Here is a 19798-nt window from a genome sequence, read left to right on the forward strand (position 1 = left end):
ATATATATATATATATTTATGATTCATGCATATTGAAACTATTACAGAATGCAGATTATTACGTGACATTATATTATCAGAAAACAGCTATAATAGAATAAAATACAAGAAGGAAATTGAAAAACATTTACTGTGGTCTTTTTACAAAAAATTATAGTAATTATAGTAAACTACAGTTATAGTAAATAGTAAACTACAGTAAATCATAGCAAACTTTTTAAACTCTAAGATTTTGTAGTTTTTCGAAACAAGTTTCGTTACTAATTAACTTAATTTTATGAAAAGAAAATACCCTATAGAACGTTAATAATATGAATAAGTGGGACCCATTCTAAAAAGTGAAATACAAATTTATTATTACTTATTTATTAATTTTTGATGTACAAGCAAAACGTAGTGAATCGAAATTATAGAGCATTAAAAAGGTTTTTGAACCAGTTGCGTAAGGAAAGAATACATTTTAAATTGCAAACACAAGAAGCAGAAATATAAAAATACTAAATATTAAAAAAATATCCACGAGGTAATGATGAAACAACTTTATATTTACATACATTTTTATAAACCTGTTAAGATTTTGTTATGACGAGCTTAAAACGTGATGTAAAATCAACTTTTAACTAAAATGCCTTATTATGCCATTTTTAGTCTTAGTCGTCGTATGGCAGAAGAATGTAGAATAGATTGATTAAACACTAAAAAAAAGGAAGAAGATTTCGATAAATAGATTTTTATTGAGAAAAAGAATGAAAGCGAATTATAAATTTAATTATTGAGTGACAGATTATGTCTATTTTGGCATGACAATTCAGTGTTTAAATCATTTTTAATATTTTTTTTATTATTGATTACTTATTTTTATCACTGATATATTGACATTTCTTAAAACTTTGTGGTCTTGATTTTTTTGTTAAAAAATTATTCTTTACCTATCTTGATTAACTTGTTTTGTTATTCATAAAGGTTTTTATGATAAAGAAAAAGATACATTTTAGACAGGGTAGAAATAGAAATTATTTTTACCTACGGGGTGGGCTTTTTGCTACAATCGATAACATAAGAGGAATATAGAAGGAGGGCGAAAGAAAATTGACTGACAAGTTTCAAAAGAAATACAATAGACAATTCATATCTGCACAACCCTTCATTCCAATACTTGTTATACTCACCCCCTAACCAATAGGGGGCTTACAGCAACATGTCCCCCCCCTCTGACTGGTTAAGTTCTGTTCTAACCAATCGGCTTTAGTCTAGAAAACTCATAGCTAACTGCAAAGGGTATGTACGATAAGAAGGGTCCATCCGTGTAGATAAGGTCAGCAAAACATTCACCTGTCAGCAGTTATCCCTGATATCGAAGCTCTAAAAACGGATCTTTCACAAAATCAAAATTTTCAAAATGGATTTTCGATTGAGATCTCATTTCGTGTGTTTCATGACCGTCCTGTGCGTTTTCTTGATGTGTTGGGTGTTTTATGATACGATGCACGAGACAGACATAGAAAAGGCCACGTGTGAATGCGTATGCATTGATCCTACGCAAGTCAAAGAACACTTACACTACAGGTCAGTGTATAGTGGTTACAGGACGGGTGAGACCTGTAACTGTGAGGATTTTCTTCTGCCTGCATTGAAAGAACAACTGATGCCATTGACGGATTCCAATTCCACGTGCCAATATTGTGATTGCGGTGATGTGCGACAAACAGACTGTGAACCAAACGGTCAAGTGAACCTCCGGTGCATGCTACAAATAATAACCGTTACGACCCTCTTGGTCAGTTGTTTCATGTGGATGGACATAGGATTTCAGGCGATCAGCGACACTCCGCATTCATTTTCCATTCGTAGAATCAACACGGCGACGATGCCTTCTTCTTTTGTAGAACGACTCAATTTAGTCATGCATCGAAGAAATGTCAGAAGTGGGTACGAATCTTTGATTGACCAAGCAAACGATATTTATGAACTTTAGAGACATTTATTCTATCCTATTCACGATAATATTGACAGAGTGATATCGGTAAGGTGCTATAGTTGTGATTCTATGTTCATTTCATTTTTAATAAATAGTAAATTAAATATGTCAGATTTTCTCTTTTATTTGCTTATTTTTTTTATGTATTCATTAGGATTTCCCCATTTATTTCATCACTGAGATTTAATTAAATCTCTTATATCAGAGATATATATAATTTATTAATATGTGTTGTTGCGTCGGCAGAACTTCTGAAATTATAAATATATCTAAAATAATTCTTAAAGGGCAAGTAAGCTTGAAAAAATGTGTAGGTTTTAACAAATTATATTAATAACTAATCTTATGTTTTTAGTTTGTGTACTGTTTGTGGATGTTCTAAAAGCAAAGCACTCATCTGAATTTGAATCACACAATGTGTGCATTTAAATATTTTAAAAATTTTTTCGCATTTAAAACTTTTTGTTTTATTTTAGGAGTTTCTGAGGCTGCTAATGTCTTACATTAAATAATTTTTAAATATTTACGTTCAGAGTCTTTAATATTTATGTCTGTAATACTTATTCAAAAAGATAAAATAATTCTTTTTCTGCAACATTGTAACAACTATTTTTTGGGCACAAATAATTCTGTTTTTCCATTGTTATTTTTAAACGCTTGATATACTTTACATTAATTAGAATTGCAATGAATTTTAAGACAATATTTAGAGCTTATATTATTTCAAAGACATTAATACAAAGTTATATGAGACTATTAACACAACAGTTCTTCATTTATTTTTTCTTGCTTAGTAATTTGATTCTATAGTTTAAACTGATTTTTTAAATTTTGAATAAACTAGAATATAGAAGCAGGGAGGAAAAAAAAAACTCAGAGCTATTGAAATAAAGATTTAAAAAAAAAGTATTTACTTACGCTCTATCGAAATGAAAATATGATAAAATAGTATAATAGCTAAAGATTTTAACTAACCTTATTTATTACTTTGCAAGTAAACAATTCCCCCCCCCTTGAAAGTGAACCTGCATGAAAACTTAATATTTCATCATTATTTGCATAAATGTCATTATTTAGCAGCATACAATTTGAAACATTAATATCAATAAATTATCAAAATGTGAATTTCTTATTTATTTTATTTATCCTGATTACCCTATACAAATTTTAATTCTAAGGTCATTGAAATATTCAATACAATGTATTGTTTCATTTAAAAGATATTTAAAATTAATAGAATGATAAAGAGGAGTAAGATTAATAAATAGGCTACATAAATACGAACACAGAAAATAGTAAACGTAAGTTTTCCTTCTAATGGTTGGAAAAGAAGTGAATGAAATACCTTTTGATAATTTATTTTAACATAGTGGAACTTCAAAATAGCTGTAGCAACAGCTATAACAATGTATTGCACCATTAAAAAAATTACTTTGAAAGTATTTAAATAAATTTTGAATATTTTTTAAAATATTTTTTTTTTATTAAATATTAAAAAAAATTATAATTTGAAATATTTCAATAATGAATTCAAGCATGCTTCATATATGCAATTCAAATTTTTAGAAAGCATTATCTATTTTTTAAGAAGTGTATACAAGTACAATTTAAGAAACTGTAATACTTTCAACGATTAAGTGGTTCAACAAATTTTAAAAGCTAACATGATATGAGCTTGATAACGGTCTATTTATTTTAAGCATCTTTAAGAAACCTCACGGTGTTTCTAAAATTTACTCGCATTCATTTCTTTTACACAGGTATTTTTATCGAAATTCCTATTCTACGCAAACATTTAAAACCTTCAGTAACACGTGGAACCTTGATAGCACTGTTTGAAAGGGTTAAAAATTAGTGCTGGGTTAAAAAAATTTTTATTTAAAACTCTTGTGAGATTTATAATTTTTGTTTAGTAAGAAAAAAAAAACTTTTGCTCATTTAATCTGCAAATGATTTTTCAATCAGTTATAAAGACAAAATAAAGTTCAAAGCAGCAACAAAAAAATTGGAACTCTTGAAATCAATACACAATTCAGTTTAAGCTGGTAGCATTGTTCTAAATTTTTAAAATTCAGAAAGTTTTCAATTCAATTAAAAAAATTGTAAAATACGAAATACTACGAGATATTGTAAAATACGCAAAAAGTAAAGTTAACATTGAGGAATCAAAACTTTGGACCGCTCTCTTGACCAAGGACATTATGTCGTAGATTGCGGCCACCCCCTATATTTCTGGGTTCCAGCAATCCTTATCCTTTGAGAGACAAGGTATGTTTTTTCAGAGAAGGAACATTTTTGTGTCTGATTTTGTCACTTAAAATATAATCTGCTCTAATAATTTAGCGTATTTGATTTTAACCCTTTGAATCATTACGAAATGAGTCCTAGAACGTGAAGATCCAATTATTAGATTAAAAGTTATTAATCCTGGTCTGTTTTTTATTTTGTGCACTGCACACCAAATTTGCAGCTGTTTGGTTTAGAATTTTTGATTTGTATGCATACACACAAAAATATTCTGCTTTATTTCCATATAACTATTGACAAACTGTAATAGAGTACTTAAATTTCGGCATATTGAAATCATTTCGTTCAAATTGTTTCAATTAAAAAAACATTAAATGATTCTTAAGAACTAATATGCATAGTAATAATTATGAAATCATCTTGTTAAACTGAATGTAAAGCCATTTAAAGGTTTTAAATATTTGAATAAGGAAAATTTCTTTTTATTTACATGCATACCATCTAAATGTTATAATAAATGTAATAAAAAAAATTTCTGGTTTAACAGGGTTCTTGCTGTCCTAAAATGTCCTAAAAAAGTGCTAAAATTTCCCCCCAACTTTTTTAGGGCCTAAAAAGTGCTAAAATTTCTTCTGAGTGCTAAAAAAGTGCTAAATATTTTTTATTTTGGCGTTTTGAAATTTTTTTTGAGTGATCGGATTCCTTAAATCGGTTTCCCTAAATCCTTAAATTCTGTTGCCTTCAGCTCTCCTGCTGCCTCCATCTTTTTAGAAGATTCTTGGGCTTTGGGGAAAGAAGTTCTTTCTTCTGAGATTTTATGGGCTTTAAAAGTTGTAGAAAGCTACTACTCCTACAATTCTTCCAAAGACACTGGAAAATTATTTAGTACAATGTTTCCAGACAGTTCAATAGCACGTCATTTCACCTGCAGTGAATCTAAGTGTGCATATCTCTGTCATTTTGGACTTGCACCTCATTTTAGCATGCTACTTCTGAAGTGCATTGATAATGCCAAGTTTTATACATTGCTTTTTGATGAGTCTTTGAACAAAGCGACACAGCAGAAGCAGTTGGATATACATATCCACTTTTGGAACCCAGATAAGAACATTGTAGAGACGCGATACTTAACATCAGCTTTTCTGGGCCATTCTGCAGCAGATGAACTTTTAGCCTGCTTTTATTCATCAGTCAAAAATATAGACCTGGAGAAATTATTGTAGATTTCTATGGACGGTCCTGCTGTCAATTGGAAGTTTTATAATAATATTCAAGAAGATTTGTTAAAAGAACATGGTGTTCAATGCAATGCAATGGGAAGTTGTGAGTTTCATATTTTAAATAATGCATTCTACAAAGGTGAATCTGAAACAGAATGGCTCATTGGTTCCCATCCTGAGCTCAATCTTCTATCTTTTTAAAGATTCACCCACAAGAAAAAAATTTTTATTAATCGATCAATTGTCTCTCTGACAAAAATCAGTGTAGGTTTTAAAGGTGACAGCTGTTAGCCTCAAAAGTTATTTCTGACCGGGATCATATAAATATAAAGAAAGATTGCAGAAAGTTTATCACCAAAATGTTAGAAACTTTATTGGAGAAATGTCCAATAACCTATTCTGTTGTAAGAAATGTTGCTTGCATCAATCCAAAATTAATGTCAGAAAACAAAAGCAAGTGTGTTCTAAAAATGAGAAACATATTAAATTACTTAAGTCAAAAAAAGAAAATTGAGGAAAAAGATTGTGACGAAATTAAGCCGCAATTTGCATCATGTATAGATTAATTATGTAATTTTTACTTCATGAATCGTTAAACACTTTATTTGTACATTTTTAATATCACATATAGATAAAGTATGTTATTTTTACTTTCCATCAAGTGCTAATTTTTTTTTCTTAGTCCTAAAAAAGTGCTAAAAAAGTTCTAATTTTTTTTTGAAATAATTGAGCAAGAACCCTGTTTAAAAATAAAGACATTCAAAATATTCCAATTTTTTTAATTAATTATAATTAATATTAAAAATTGCTCTGCAATTTATTAAAATGATTTAAAAGCTTTTGCGTTGTAGTCATAACTTTCACCGTATCATAGATTGAACGGTAAACGAAGTGAAATAATTGCATCTAGCAATATACATACATATATATTGCTAGATGCAATTATTATATATATATATAGCCGGATTAGAGAAATATTGTACATCTGAAAAAAATATCAAAATTAGAACTCATTAATTCGGTAATTTCTTGCATTTGCAGCTGCAAGTAAATAGAACTCATAAAATAAGTTCAAAATGTAGAGAAAACATGGAAAAAATTACAGAACAATGAAAAATGGGGAAAAGAAAAAGTAATCATAAAAATCCGAAAAAAGGGAGAACAAATTTGATAAAAACCAGAAAATAAGAGATATGATCAATTCATCTGCTCTCATGATTATATCCGCAAAAATAATAACATTAAACCAATTAAAGATTTTGTTTTCTCCCTTAAGAATAATGATATATAAAATCTTCAAGATCTTATTATTAATTTTTAAATTATTAATTTACACTTGAAAATGCTTTGTTTCGATCTTGTAAGAGCTAGAATGAGTAAAATCTCCCCAAATAAGAAGAAAAATTTAGATAATTTATATTTAGTTAATAACTTTCCAAACCCTATTTTCGATAAGATCGAATTTCATGATATTTTTGCAAATTTTAAAAATTTACTTCCTTCAAAAGATTTTAACACAATTAAAAGCTATAATTATAGCAATTCTCTTGGTAGAACTATATTTAATTATAATGATATTAGCAAAAATTTCGGGAGGATTAATATATCTGATTATGAATGTCACAGTGAAGAAGGGAAATATTTTGATTTTGTTGATAAACATCATAAACATACCTGCATTATTACTGGTAATTTAAATATTATAGAAAACTTACAACTTAGGAATTTATTGATAAAAGGCGCAAAATTTAGACCCATTTACCATACATAACTGAATAAAATTCTAAAATACTTTCTTGATGATCTCAATAATTTTTGTTTAATGATATCAAATAGATTCTCTTTACTTTTAGGCATGCTAACAGAATGGAAATGGGGAGTTTATTATTACTTTAAAAGCTTCGTTTTCAATAACTAAGATAATTTAATAAAATATCCTAAATTTAATAACAGTCCAAAATTTAATAAAATTCCTATAAAATTCAGAACAATCACATGTGGGTCTATCACTTACCTAACTAAACCTGAAACCATTTTCTCTAACTACTTAAATAAAATTATTAACAATATTATAAAACAAGGTTTTTCTTGGATTATCACTAATAATCAACCGATTTTAGAATTCATTAATCATAATAAAATTAATTCTATTGCGACTTTTGATTTCAAGTATCTTTTCAATAGCATTCTCCTTTCTAAACTAAAAGATGTCCTTTTGAATTATTACTATGATTTTATAAATAACATTAAATTGCGATTTTGATTATTGGGAAATTCTAATTAATTTTTGTCTTTTTAATAATTATCTTTACAATGGAAAAAATATTTTTCTTCAAATTGATGGAATACCACAAGGATCCAATTTTTCATCTCTCTTAGCCAACTTATTTTTGCACTATTATGAAAAAATTATACTCTTAATATTAAATTTGTTTTTCGATTTATTGATGATCTTTAATTTTATTATATCTTTTATTTTCTGGATTTTTATTGACTTTTCTTTCAGATTTTTCATCTTTCTGTAATAGAAATCTTATATGTTATGTATGATATGTTAATCTTCAGCAGTATACAGGTATGTTTAGACATCGCTTATTTTTTCTGGATGAATTAAGATTTTTAGTGTATTAGGGTATATATACAGGGTTATTTATAATTCCCTCCGGGCAGGAACAGGAGTATCGCATTGATGTATGCCCTGTGACCAAGAGTTCACACATAGAACACCTGTAATGTATGTAGGTAGAACTTGAATAGTTTGGGAATAATTTCATATGTTTCTTTTTTTCATATTCGTCTTCTTTTTTTTACTGTAACGCTTCAATACTCCGGAGGGAATTAGGAATAACCCNTATATATAATATATATATATATATATCTGTGTGTGTGTGTGTGTGTGCATAAAAGCTTTTCGATTAATCTTTTTATGCTATTTCCTTGCTATAAAACAACAACTCCTAATTAATTATTCTAATGGAAATGCTTTCTCACACTTTTAAATTCACATCCTGTCCTCTAATCTATTTTTGGCTAAATTATGCATTAATTAGAAGTAGGATATTTTTCCCCTTAGCTCTTTGTGGGAATCGCGCGACCTATTTGATAAACCAATTACAATTTCTAAGATTTCCCTTTTTTTCCTAAATAGAGACATTTTCGTATTTTTTACGAGATTTTCCCTACCAGAAAGGCAGTTCGTCGTTTTTCGCTGGCCACTCAATAAAAAATGATCAAATAAAAATTATTTTGCTTTCATTAAAAATCCTGTGTCTGTTTTTCTGCTTGTTCCGACTGCCATCATTTTATGCAGTGTGAACAGTACTTTTTCTTAAAATTAAATTAGTTTAAAATAGTAACTAAACTGTTTTGAATATTTCTTCTTTTATTTTACAGGATCTATTTTTTACAAGAAATTCTTTTATTATTTAAGTGTTATTTTCCATTTTACAGAAGTTATTTTTCGTGGTAGTATAATTTTAAAGGTTTAGTAAAGAATACTATCTATATTCATTCGCCAAATGTTTGGTGATGGACAAGCTTTGAAATTCATTGGTCTTTCCTAACAAAACACTCTTCTTTATCAAATCTAAAAATAACAAAGCACTTTCCTTTGACACATATCTATTGTTATGATCTCTGCCCTACCTTCAGTATAGAACTTCCTGACAGGAATAGGTCTCGATACAGGATATTCATATATCTTACTCATGAACTACATAATTGAAAGATTTTATAAAATTACTTCATAGATTTCTAACTCACTTATATTATCTGTAATGTTTCATACGCCATTTCGAAATTTTAAAAAAAAATCCAAAAATAAGTTGAAGCTTTTAATGAAGAATCTAAACTTCAGCAATCTTTGTAATCTTAGAAATGAAATATATAAAAGCGAATTAATTAAAAAAAAGTTTTTACAAAATGATAAAATCATTAAAATATTGATACAAATAACTACGAATAAATCGTTAATTGATAAAAATCTAATTCTGGTCTCGAAGAAACACATGCTAATCAAGTTCATCCTAAAATAATTTTTTCATTTGGTTAAGTTTAGTTTTTTTCTCTACAGAGGACTTATTTATATTCTTTCAAAGCAAATTTGACATATATTTTCCCAATTCACATGATCTTTACTTTTTTTGATTGCTGATAAGTAACTCATGTTAGCGAAACATTCCGATTGATTCAACGCAGTAGTACCTAGTAGCGGTGCAATGTTCAAATCAAGAAAGTAAAAAGCTGAATTTTCAATATATATACAATCGTCCCCACTTAAATGCATATCGGATAATCAAATAACCCTCTTATACGAATAAAATTTAACGGAACCAAATCATTATATATGAAACTAATGATAAATTTCTTCGCTTAAACGGATACTTGTTGCTTCTAGTTCTCGCTTAATTGCATAAAGAAGAGGAGAAATTTTTATTTTTAAGAAATGCTTCATCTGCTAGATTGGAATTTCCGTTTTTCAGTTAAGAAAAGAATACAATAGGTGGTCATTTGAATTGGGACTTCCATTTCATTAACAGGTTTTAAACAGGTGTAGGCTTCACACAAGCAGCTTTTGGTTTCCTCAATGAAATAGAAGATACCCCACAAATACAAATGGAAAGAAATGTCATGTACCTCAAAAACAAATTATTAAGATAAGGCATTCTCATTCTTCATAAAGCTTATCTCCCCTTATGATGACCCCACGGGTGATCCTCTCGATGTCCCAGCCCCCGTCCAGTAGGATCCACCATGTAAAAGAGGGTAACCAAATATTATTTGTAGTTTACAAATTTTCAATTTTTTAGGGGTGGGGGTGGGGTATCTATTTCATTGAGGAAAGCAAAAGCAAGGGAATTAAATCTTTTCCAGCTATACATTGAAATAAACAAAGGACTTCTTTGACTTATTTCACTCACACATCATTTATAATCATATATATTTCATATCTTTATTTTATGGAATTCAAAAATGGTACAGAGTGATTTGTGGTCCCCTACCGGTGCGGTATTATAATTTCGATTAAAAAAAAAGGTTTCAAAAAAGTGTAGAGAGTGTCTTAAGTAGAATAATAATTTTTTATTGCAGTGAATAACTCAAGAGTTGGTTATAAGATGAGAGCGAAAAGGGATGATTTGAATCAATCGAGGAAAAAAAAGCAATCAATTTTGAAAATAATGAATTTCTGGAAATCCTAAACTGAAATAGAAAATCAATTTTGAATTTCTCAAGTTTCAAGGAGGGCAAAAAAAGTTTGTGAAATATTTAAAAGGGATACGCAAATCATGAATATCTTCGTAGAAACTGAAAGAGATAATCGAATATTTATAAATGGAAGAATTAGGCGGGTATAAAAACAGTTTTCAATTATAGATTATTTCGGAAGGAATAAAATAATATTACAGTACCTATACCATATTTTTCATCAGGATTGATTCATTTTTATGTAACTTTAAATGACGTTTATATTTTAGGATACTAACACAGGTAATTTTAATTACAATTGTTTATGGATCATAAAATAGAGTTTATTTAATCACAACACGACACTATACATTAAATACCATTAAAAATTAATATTTCACACAAATGTATAATTTAAGATTGAATAATACACTCACCTTTTAGTCGAATCATTGAATAGAATTGGTTGGAACCCATTGGTATTCCTTTAAGCTGGGTTAACTGTATTACTTTTTTATGATCGGAAAGGTAGAAAAGCTGTTCAAGCAAGGAAAAAAAATTTCCGATGTAAATCTATGGACAGTGTGCTATAACTGGTTTGCAAAAATTCAATAAAGATGTCTTTCGCCTATTTAAGCAGATACATCTTCGTGCATTTCTATAACTAAGCGAATAAAAGCTTGTGAGATCACTGAATTTATCAAATTTGATTGTACATAATTATTTGAAAAGATTAATATCAACGCTCGACATATGGATTCCACATGGAGAGGAAATCGTTACCGTCGCGTTGACGTTTGCTTCTCCATTTTTGAAGCGCATCATCGCTGGGGACAAGAAATGAGTTGTCTTTTCGTTCTCTACATAATTATTTAAGGCTCTAAGACATTTAATTCAGATGAGGAGTTCCAAAATCATCTGCTTTTTGCCAGCAAAGAGCTGAAATTTTATGCACGCCGGGAATCATGCTTCTGCCAGAAAGATGGTGAAGAGTATTTTACACCAGAATTGGAAATACAATAAAATATTTTTTTACTATAACACAATCTCCCTTCATTTTCACTTTAAAAAAGAAGAAAGGAAATTGCTTTCTAAGCGATTCAATATAATTAAGGTTGTTTCGTTGAGGTTAGTTGAAAAGAATTACGTTATTTATGACGTCATAAAACCACATAAGTACCACATTGCGGAATAAAATATAGAATGAAACATCTATTTTATGCTCATGTCTTATTTCTTGGAGATGAACAAAAATGATATATTTTATAAAATAAAATATTTAGTCATCCAAAACGAAAACAAATAGAAAACCAAGTGAGACTAAAAACTATAGCAGACGAAAAAACAAAAGAAAATGTCATCAGATGCATGTTTAACTGGAGACAAAAAATTCCCTGATTTAAAAGAACAAACAGTAAAATTGGCGGGAAGCAATCATGAAGGTGCGTCACGGATGTTGAAACTCATTTTGACATGAAAAAGGTAAGTAAATTCTTTGAACGAAATTTGAATTAAATAAAGATTGTTAAAATGGGGAAAAACAGTGTTAATTATGTATTTCTGTTGATCAAAACTATTCTTTGTCAGTTTTGAGTATATAGTTATTTATATCGTTTTTTTTTTTTTAGATTTATTAACACTGTTGACATTCGGTATAACGACCTTCGCAGTCCGGGCGAATATGGATGTTATAATATTAGATATTTATAAAATGAATACTCTAAAAATACCGTAACTATTAATCTTAAACTAATGAATAACTTGGAAAATTTTAACAAAGCACTGCTTTCTTTTGGTAACTTACATAAAAAATTGGTAATAATGCAATTTTTGTGTACATTAATATATACGTAATAATAACCTTGAAAATAATAGGGAAGAAGGCATTAAAATAATGTTTCGAAGAGGCGTTCTACGGTAATTAACAAACATCAACATAACTGCGAAGACCTCAGGTTTTAACTCGAAACTACAGAAAGATCCCCTTCTGTAGTTTATTTCAAAATTTTACAAAAAAAAATTAAATAAATAAAGAATGGCATCCATTTTATATTCCCTAATGCACTTTTTCAAAAGCGAATACACTCTGTATTCAGAGAAAGAAGTGACTATAATTTTCAAGCAAAAAAAGGTATCATAGGTAAATGTGATTTATACTTTAAGAAGAAAGTTTTGCTAATTATGATATTTGATTATTATGGGATCATAATTATAAATTACGTCCGCATACGACTTGGGATAAGAATTCTTCCAAAGGTGTTTTATATTTAGTGCGGGGTCGCATTAAAAGAAATAATAATCTCTCTATTGGAGTAAGAAAGCTCTTGCTGTCATTAAAATAACGTCGTTATAATGATTACCTGATCTTTCTGGGAGCTACATCCTGCGTAACATGGAGAAAAATAAGATTTGCCATCTGACCCGCAGACGGGTGTGAAGGAGACAGTTGAACAACTGCAATTCAGGTTGCATACATCATCCAGAATCAAACTATCAGGAGAAATAAATGTTAGTTAGCAAGCACTTAATGCTTTTTCTTTGGATCCCATTTCCTGAATTAATTCTATCTTATAATTTTCTTCTTCGTTTTCCCCTTTTTTATTTTATCCTTTTTGTGTTACATATATATAACAAAATAACTAAATACAAAAAGCACGAAGAAAATTAAGAAGGGAAAAATAAGTATCATTTATTGCCCATAAGCTGCAAGTAAACAGAACTCATTAGATAGGTTCAAATTGAAGATAAAACAAAGGAAAATTACAGATACATGAAAAAAAAGGGGGGGGAATAATAAAAATAACAAACAACTGGAAAGAAAAGGATAAAAAATTTTTTTGAAAATCCGGAAATTAAAAGATATAATCTTTTCATCAGCCCACACGATTACATCCGCAAAAAAGAGCACTTTCTGATATTGTATCAATATAGCCAAAGCAAAATATATTATTACAATAGTGTGAGGAGCACTCAAAAATTTTTTTTACTCGCTTTATAGATGAAACTTATTCTTCATCTATGTTTTATTCTGTTTTTTCTTTTTATTTTATTTAATTTTCTGTTTTTACGTGTTATTTTTACTTTTTGTGTTCTATTTCATTTGTTGTAATTTTTGTAAAAAAATTTTTGAGTGCTCCTCACACTATTGTATTAATATATTTTGCTTTGGCTATATTGATACAATATCAGAAAGTGCTCTTTTTTGCGGATGTAATCGTGTGGGCTGATGAAAAGATTATATCTTTTAATTTCCGGATTTTCAAAAAAAAAATTTTATCCTTTTTTTTCCAGTTGTTTGTTATTTTCATTATTCCCCCCCCTTTTTTTTCATATGTCTGTAATTTTTCTTTATTTTGTCTTCAAGTCTTCAATTTGAACCTACATATATATATTGTTAAAGTGATTTGTAAGAGTTGATGCCAAAGAGGAAAAAAGTAATCTCAATGTTCATCTGTTCACGAGTTTTTGCGCGAGGTTGGTTGGTCATAACAGTCTACTTTTTACTTATCTGTTCTGCGGGAAGGAAAACATGAGAAAACGAAAATGTTTTACTCATAATGTTGTTAATTTGAAGTAAAAATGTATCTGTCCAGTTAAACGTCATTTAGAGCAATACCTCGCCAAATGAAAACAATACTGTAGACAAAAAAAAAGTGAGCACATTTTGATCGAATAATTGAGCACGTACTGTGATTCAATAGTTAATGTTTTTAGGGCTATAATTAATATACAATATATCGATAATGCAATGAAATTAATTAATCAAATGCAAAAACATAATGTTACGCAATAATAAACATAAAGTCAATCACATGCAAAAACGCACTTTCTTTGAAAAAATAAGCTCTTTTTTTTGTTGAGAAATTCAAACTTTTGACTCTTAAAATCGAGGGAAAGCGCAATTTAAGCATGATTAAAAAATAAAAACACAATTTAAAAATACGCAACTTCTCTCAATGATGAAATATGAAAAAAGTAAAACTAACATTAAGGGGCTCTAAATTTTCAACTGCTATCTTGATTAAACTTTGGTGACCCTATTATCAAGATTGTGGCTACTCCCCCACCTGTTTTTTAAGGATCAAGAATCCAAATCCCCCTGAAACAAAAGCATTTTTTATTTTTTTGATTATATACATATTGACGAAATATTCTCCTGGAATATATTTTAAAATACGTCAAGCGTGCTCGTGACATTTGTACAAATATGCTACCAGCTTTTTCAATTGAGTTGGCTCATGAAATTTAACTTTGTTATTTGATTTTAGAATTGGGCTTTCGATTTTTATTTGCGCTTCACTCAACGACTAGATTTCCTCTTCTCCAATATTACCGTTAAAAACAATATTCTTCAGACATGGAACAGATTTTTAGTTGTTTTTATTGATGTTTTCTGCAAAGATTAAAACTCCTGGTTCATCAGGCCCTAGCTCACAAATATCTATATCCCCCAAATCTGAATCTCCAAATTCCATCAGAAAATCTTCTAACAAGGCCATTGTTTTTTGTACTGTTATGCATCTATTAGACATGGAGCATCAGAATTTGTCAATAAAACAAATAAAATATTCACTTTTCCTTAATTCCCTCTGTAACTACAAATTTATCACGAAAGTAAAATAAATCCCAAGAATCAAAAAGGAAAAAATATCAATAGCCATAATCTATACAATACCATTGCTGGAAACAAAACGACAGAATCCCCTTTGATGTTAAATTTGAATTCTATTCATTGTCAATAGCTCAAAAATGCTCCCTGAAACTTCCCCCTTATCAGAAAGAATTACTTTTCAATAGTTCGAATTTCAACAAAAGGGAGAGACACTGAGTATGAAGAGTACAGATCTTCCTACTTTCTAAGTATTCTGTTATCAGCCATCTGCGAATTCATGTCCAAAGAAGTTGAATCAAAACACAAACATAAAGCCTTTTTTATCTTCAAACATCATTATTTATCTTGAATAAGTGTCACATTACTTGAAATCTAAAAACAGAAATCTTGAAACGCCATTGTTNACTGAGTATGAAGAGTACAGATCTTCCTACTTTCTAAGTATTCTGTTATCAGCCATCTGCGAATTCATGTCCAAAGAAGTTGAATCAAAACACAAACATTAAGCCTTTTTTATCTTCAAACATCATTATTTATCTTGAATAAGTGTCATAATATCAATTGAGTTAAATGCATTACTTGAAATCTAAATACAGAAATCTTGAAACGCCATTGTTTCTAAATGGAACAATAGTTTTTAAACTAATATTATGACTTTAAAATAAAATTTTGCATCTGATTCCAGGTTATATTATATATTTAAGAGCTTGTAAGTATTGTAATCGTATTGAAATTAGGTAAATTATATTATAAGCAAGATGAAAGCCTTACAAATGATATCAAACTTCTAAAATTCATTTAAAATCAAATAATTATGGAAACGGGAACTTAATGTTCATGTTTCATTTTTGGAACATTAGCATACAAACGGTTAAGTCATACTACGCGAAAATACGATCATTAAATCAGGATGTTAAGATGTTTTGCACACTGTGAGCCTGGTAAGCTAGCATTGACCAATGCAGAACAAAAAAGAGGAAAGATCACTAAAGATGAAGAAATTTAATTCCCATGTCCCTAAGCACGAGGTAAAATTATAAAGGGAAAAAATAGTTTCAAAAAGTGCGATATTTTTGTAAGAAGGTTACAATTAAAATTGATGAACAGATTCTTTTTGGAAGAATTATGCAAAGGCTGTTTTTTGAAGGCTCCGTCGTAATATGAAATGATGCTTTTTTGTGAATAAAATACTATTTTTATAACTGCTGTGAGTGCGTAAAAAGTTACTCATGACTGTTAGGTCAATTTTAGCCTATATCTAAAGCCAGCGCTGTGTCTACGCTTATTTTGAAAGTGGAGAAAAACCTCAATGTGGAGAAAAACCACAGTTTTGTGAAAAGGAAAAGCGTTGTGGTCTAATTTTTTAATATTTGAGAACTTACTCCAATGCTGCACTACAAAAATTGAGAATAAGGCAGTGATTTCGATAATATTCATCTAGGTCAGTGATTCCCAAAGTGGTCTACATCGACCCCCAGGGGTCGACGACAACCTTACAAGGGGTCCATGTCAAGTGAAAAAAAATTGGGGGTCCATTAAATGAAAATGGGGGTCAAGGATAGTGGATCTCATATAAGCAGATCATGACTTTCTATTTAGGCACTTCATGAATGGAATAATCAATTAACATTGATAGTACCTACTTACTTTACATTATACTACCTTATAATATAAAGACATGTATCTATCTACATTCTACATAATTTATAAAAGTAGCTATGAAGTAAAAATTTTATTAAAATTTAAGTTGTTAGGATTATTTTCTGATATACGAAACTGAATTATTACAAACTAGCAGTTGCCTGTAGCTCCGCCTGGATACGTTTATATTTTCTCTGCGTGTAAGGTTCTGTTTTGCAACAGAAAGGTATTTTTCAGCGATAAATTGTAGCCTAGCAAGTGTGTCAACTCTTTAGGTAGCTAGACCTCCAACTTTATCTGCGCACAAGATACGGGAGATTTGTTTCTCAGTTTTTACGTGAAAACTTAATAAGCAAACCGACAATACACTACTTCGGTTTTGTATACAAAGTTATTTCCGCAATTATAATATAAGTAACGGAGTACGGGTTTTATAGTGCGCTATTTTATTCCATTTACATATTAATTAAATTAAATTAGTAATTAAACTAGTTTGAATTTAATTAAAAAATGTATAAAATTAACATGTGTTTTTTTCTTAAGTTTTTCGCACTACACTTCACTACAGTTAGAAATTTAAATCTTTCACAGTGAGTAGCTCTATACCAGCTGTCAAAAATACATTAGAAGTTGATGAATTTACAAAGAAAAAACAATATCAGGTAAGCAGGGGGTCGACCCAGAACCGAAAAACATGACAAGGGGTCTACCAGACAAAAAAGTTCAGGAACCACTGATCTAGGTAAAAAAATGTCGCCAAATTGGCGATTTTTTAAAAAAAAAGTTTAATAACCTTTAAAATATTTAATTTATTTGCCTGTTCTAAAGCCCAGATAATTTTCTTCATGGCAAGATTATATATATATAGTTCAAAATCATCGCACTGTTTGAATTTTAAAGAGCTTAAACTATGGCTTTTTTTCATTTTCCTTGGAGACAGAGGTTCGAAAAACAACTTTCTATCTTACCCTTCCTCACCAAATCCAAAATGTGTCATTTCGATCTTTTCGCAGCCCGGAATCATGAGTATGAGGTAACCAATAGTTGAAATCAATTCCAGTGTCACAAGACCCCCAGACAGAAATTTGGCTGTAGGCTTGAACTTCCATATTAAATAACCTCCGATTATACAAGAGCACATCAGGGCCGCTATACCTGGTGGACCTGTTTTGGTAAAAATAAACAAGAAGCATCAGTTTAAAAATAGAATCATTGCTAATAACTTAAAATGTGATACAATACTTAACAAAGCGTTGTAATATTTAAAAAAATAAGCTTTTTTAATTTATTTTACATAATTAGTTTGTAAAATTGCGAAAAACACCTTTAGCAATAACTTTAGTGATCGGATTTTCACATATTAAGATGCATTCTAATTAAAGGACTTTCCTTAAATAAGCTGATTAATTTGAGCAGATAATATCTTAATGTACAAAATCAAAGACTAAAACACATTTTCACTAAATAAATATGCCCTTTTTTTCGACGTGTTTAAATTCTAGACCCTGAAAATATAGAGGGGGTAATCATGAAAAATCATGAAAGCGGTCGAGGAGTTTGAAACAATTAATGTTAAATTCACTTTTTGCCTTGTATCTGGAACTACGAGTATATAAGCGAAACAAAACGTTTTTGCACATACTTAGAAACTTAAAACCAGTTCTGTCCAAAGCAAAGTTGATATATCTTCTATATATATATATATATAAGTTCAAAATGAAGAATAAAACAAAGAAAAATAATAGACATATGAAAAAAAGGGGGTGGGAAATTATAAGTAAAAAAAAAAAACAACAACATTTTATTTAAAAAAAAAAAGAAAGAAAAAAAAATGAATTGTTAATAAAAAAACCGGAAAAAAAAAAGATATAATCTTTTCTTCAGCCCACACGATTATATCCGCAAAACAGAGTGCTTTCTGATATTGTATCAATAAAGCCAAAGCAAAATTTATTAATACAATAGTGTGAGGAGCACTCAAAAAAAATTTTTTTATGAAATAACAACATAAAAAAAGATCATAAAAAGTAAAAATAACATGTAAAAACAGATCATAAAATAAAAAGAAAAAACATTAAAAAGGGGGGGACCATAAAGCGAGTAGCAAAATCATAAAAACTTACATGGACTGTTATTTTTCAAGAATGATTTACTTATGTTTTTTCTTATTATGTTTGATACTTATTGTTTTTCTTAACTTTCTTAGTGTTTTCTTGTATTTATTTATTTATCATATATATATATATATATATATAAATAAAGCTTTGTTAAATCTTTTCTTTATCTAAATTCTCTTACTTAATTTATTATCTATCAAAACGAAGCGCGTTCTCACATTTATTATTCACATTCGTCATTTTAGTTCTAAATTTAGATTAACGAATGCTAGAATTAGAATTTTAAGTTTTTCCCTTAACCAAAAGTGAGAATCAGAGTATTCTGTCGACGCTCGACTTATTTAATAGACCAACTGTAATTACTAATGTTTGTCTTTTTCCATGACCAAATTATTTGCAAGTGAGAATATAATCTATAGAGAACTAATAAAGATAATTAAGATTTTTCTAATTACATTTTAAATAAAGTAAATTGAAAAATATTTGAAAATGTTTATCTTCGACTCACTTTCTAATAAAGATGTCTGTTTGCTAGTATGTTTATTGTTGATAACTCTAATTTTATAATTTTAGGGTGAACTGAAATATGAATCAATTCAAAATATGAAGTACCTTGACAATGTTGTCTCTGAAGTTTTTAGAATTTATTCTCCCGCAATTAGGTCTCTATATGTTACATTCATATTTAAATGTATAATATATTTATCAATTTATAACGTTTATTTTTACAAATGGCATTTGTCTATTGTCTATATTTATAGATTTGTCTATATTTATAGATTTGTCTATATTTATAGAT

General features: G+C 29.0%; 1 protein-coding gene across 1 annotated transcript in view; it reads right to left on the bottom strand.

Annotated features, from left to right (window-relative positions):
* LOC107442140 (solute carrier organic anion transporter family member 74D) overlaps positions 1–19798 on the bottom strand; it is a 45270-nt gene that overhangs the window by 12266 nt on the left and 13206 nt on the right. Inside the window, exons 5-6 of the mRNA XM_016055612.3 lie at positions 17851–18046; positions 12990–13119 (exon numbers count right to left, since the gene is read on the bottom strand). Coding sequence (XP_015911098.2) covers positions 12990–13119; positions 17851–18046 — 326 coding nt within the window. The remainder of the gene's footprint in view (positions 1–12989; positions 13120–17850; positions 18047–19798) is intronic.

Source organism: Parasteatoda tepidariorum, chromosome 8 (genome assembly GCF_043381705.1).
Source record: "Parasteatoda tepidariorum isolate YZ-2023 chromosome 8, CAS_Ptep_4.0, whole genome shotgun sequence".
NCBI lineage: Eukaryota > Metazoa > Arthropoda > Arachnida > Araneae > Theridiidae > Parasteatoda > Parasteatoda tepidariorum.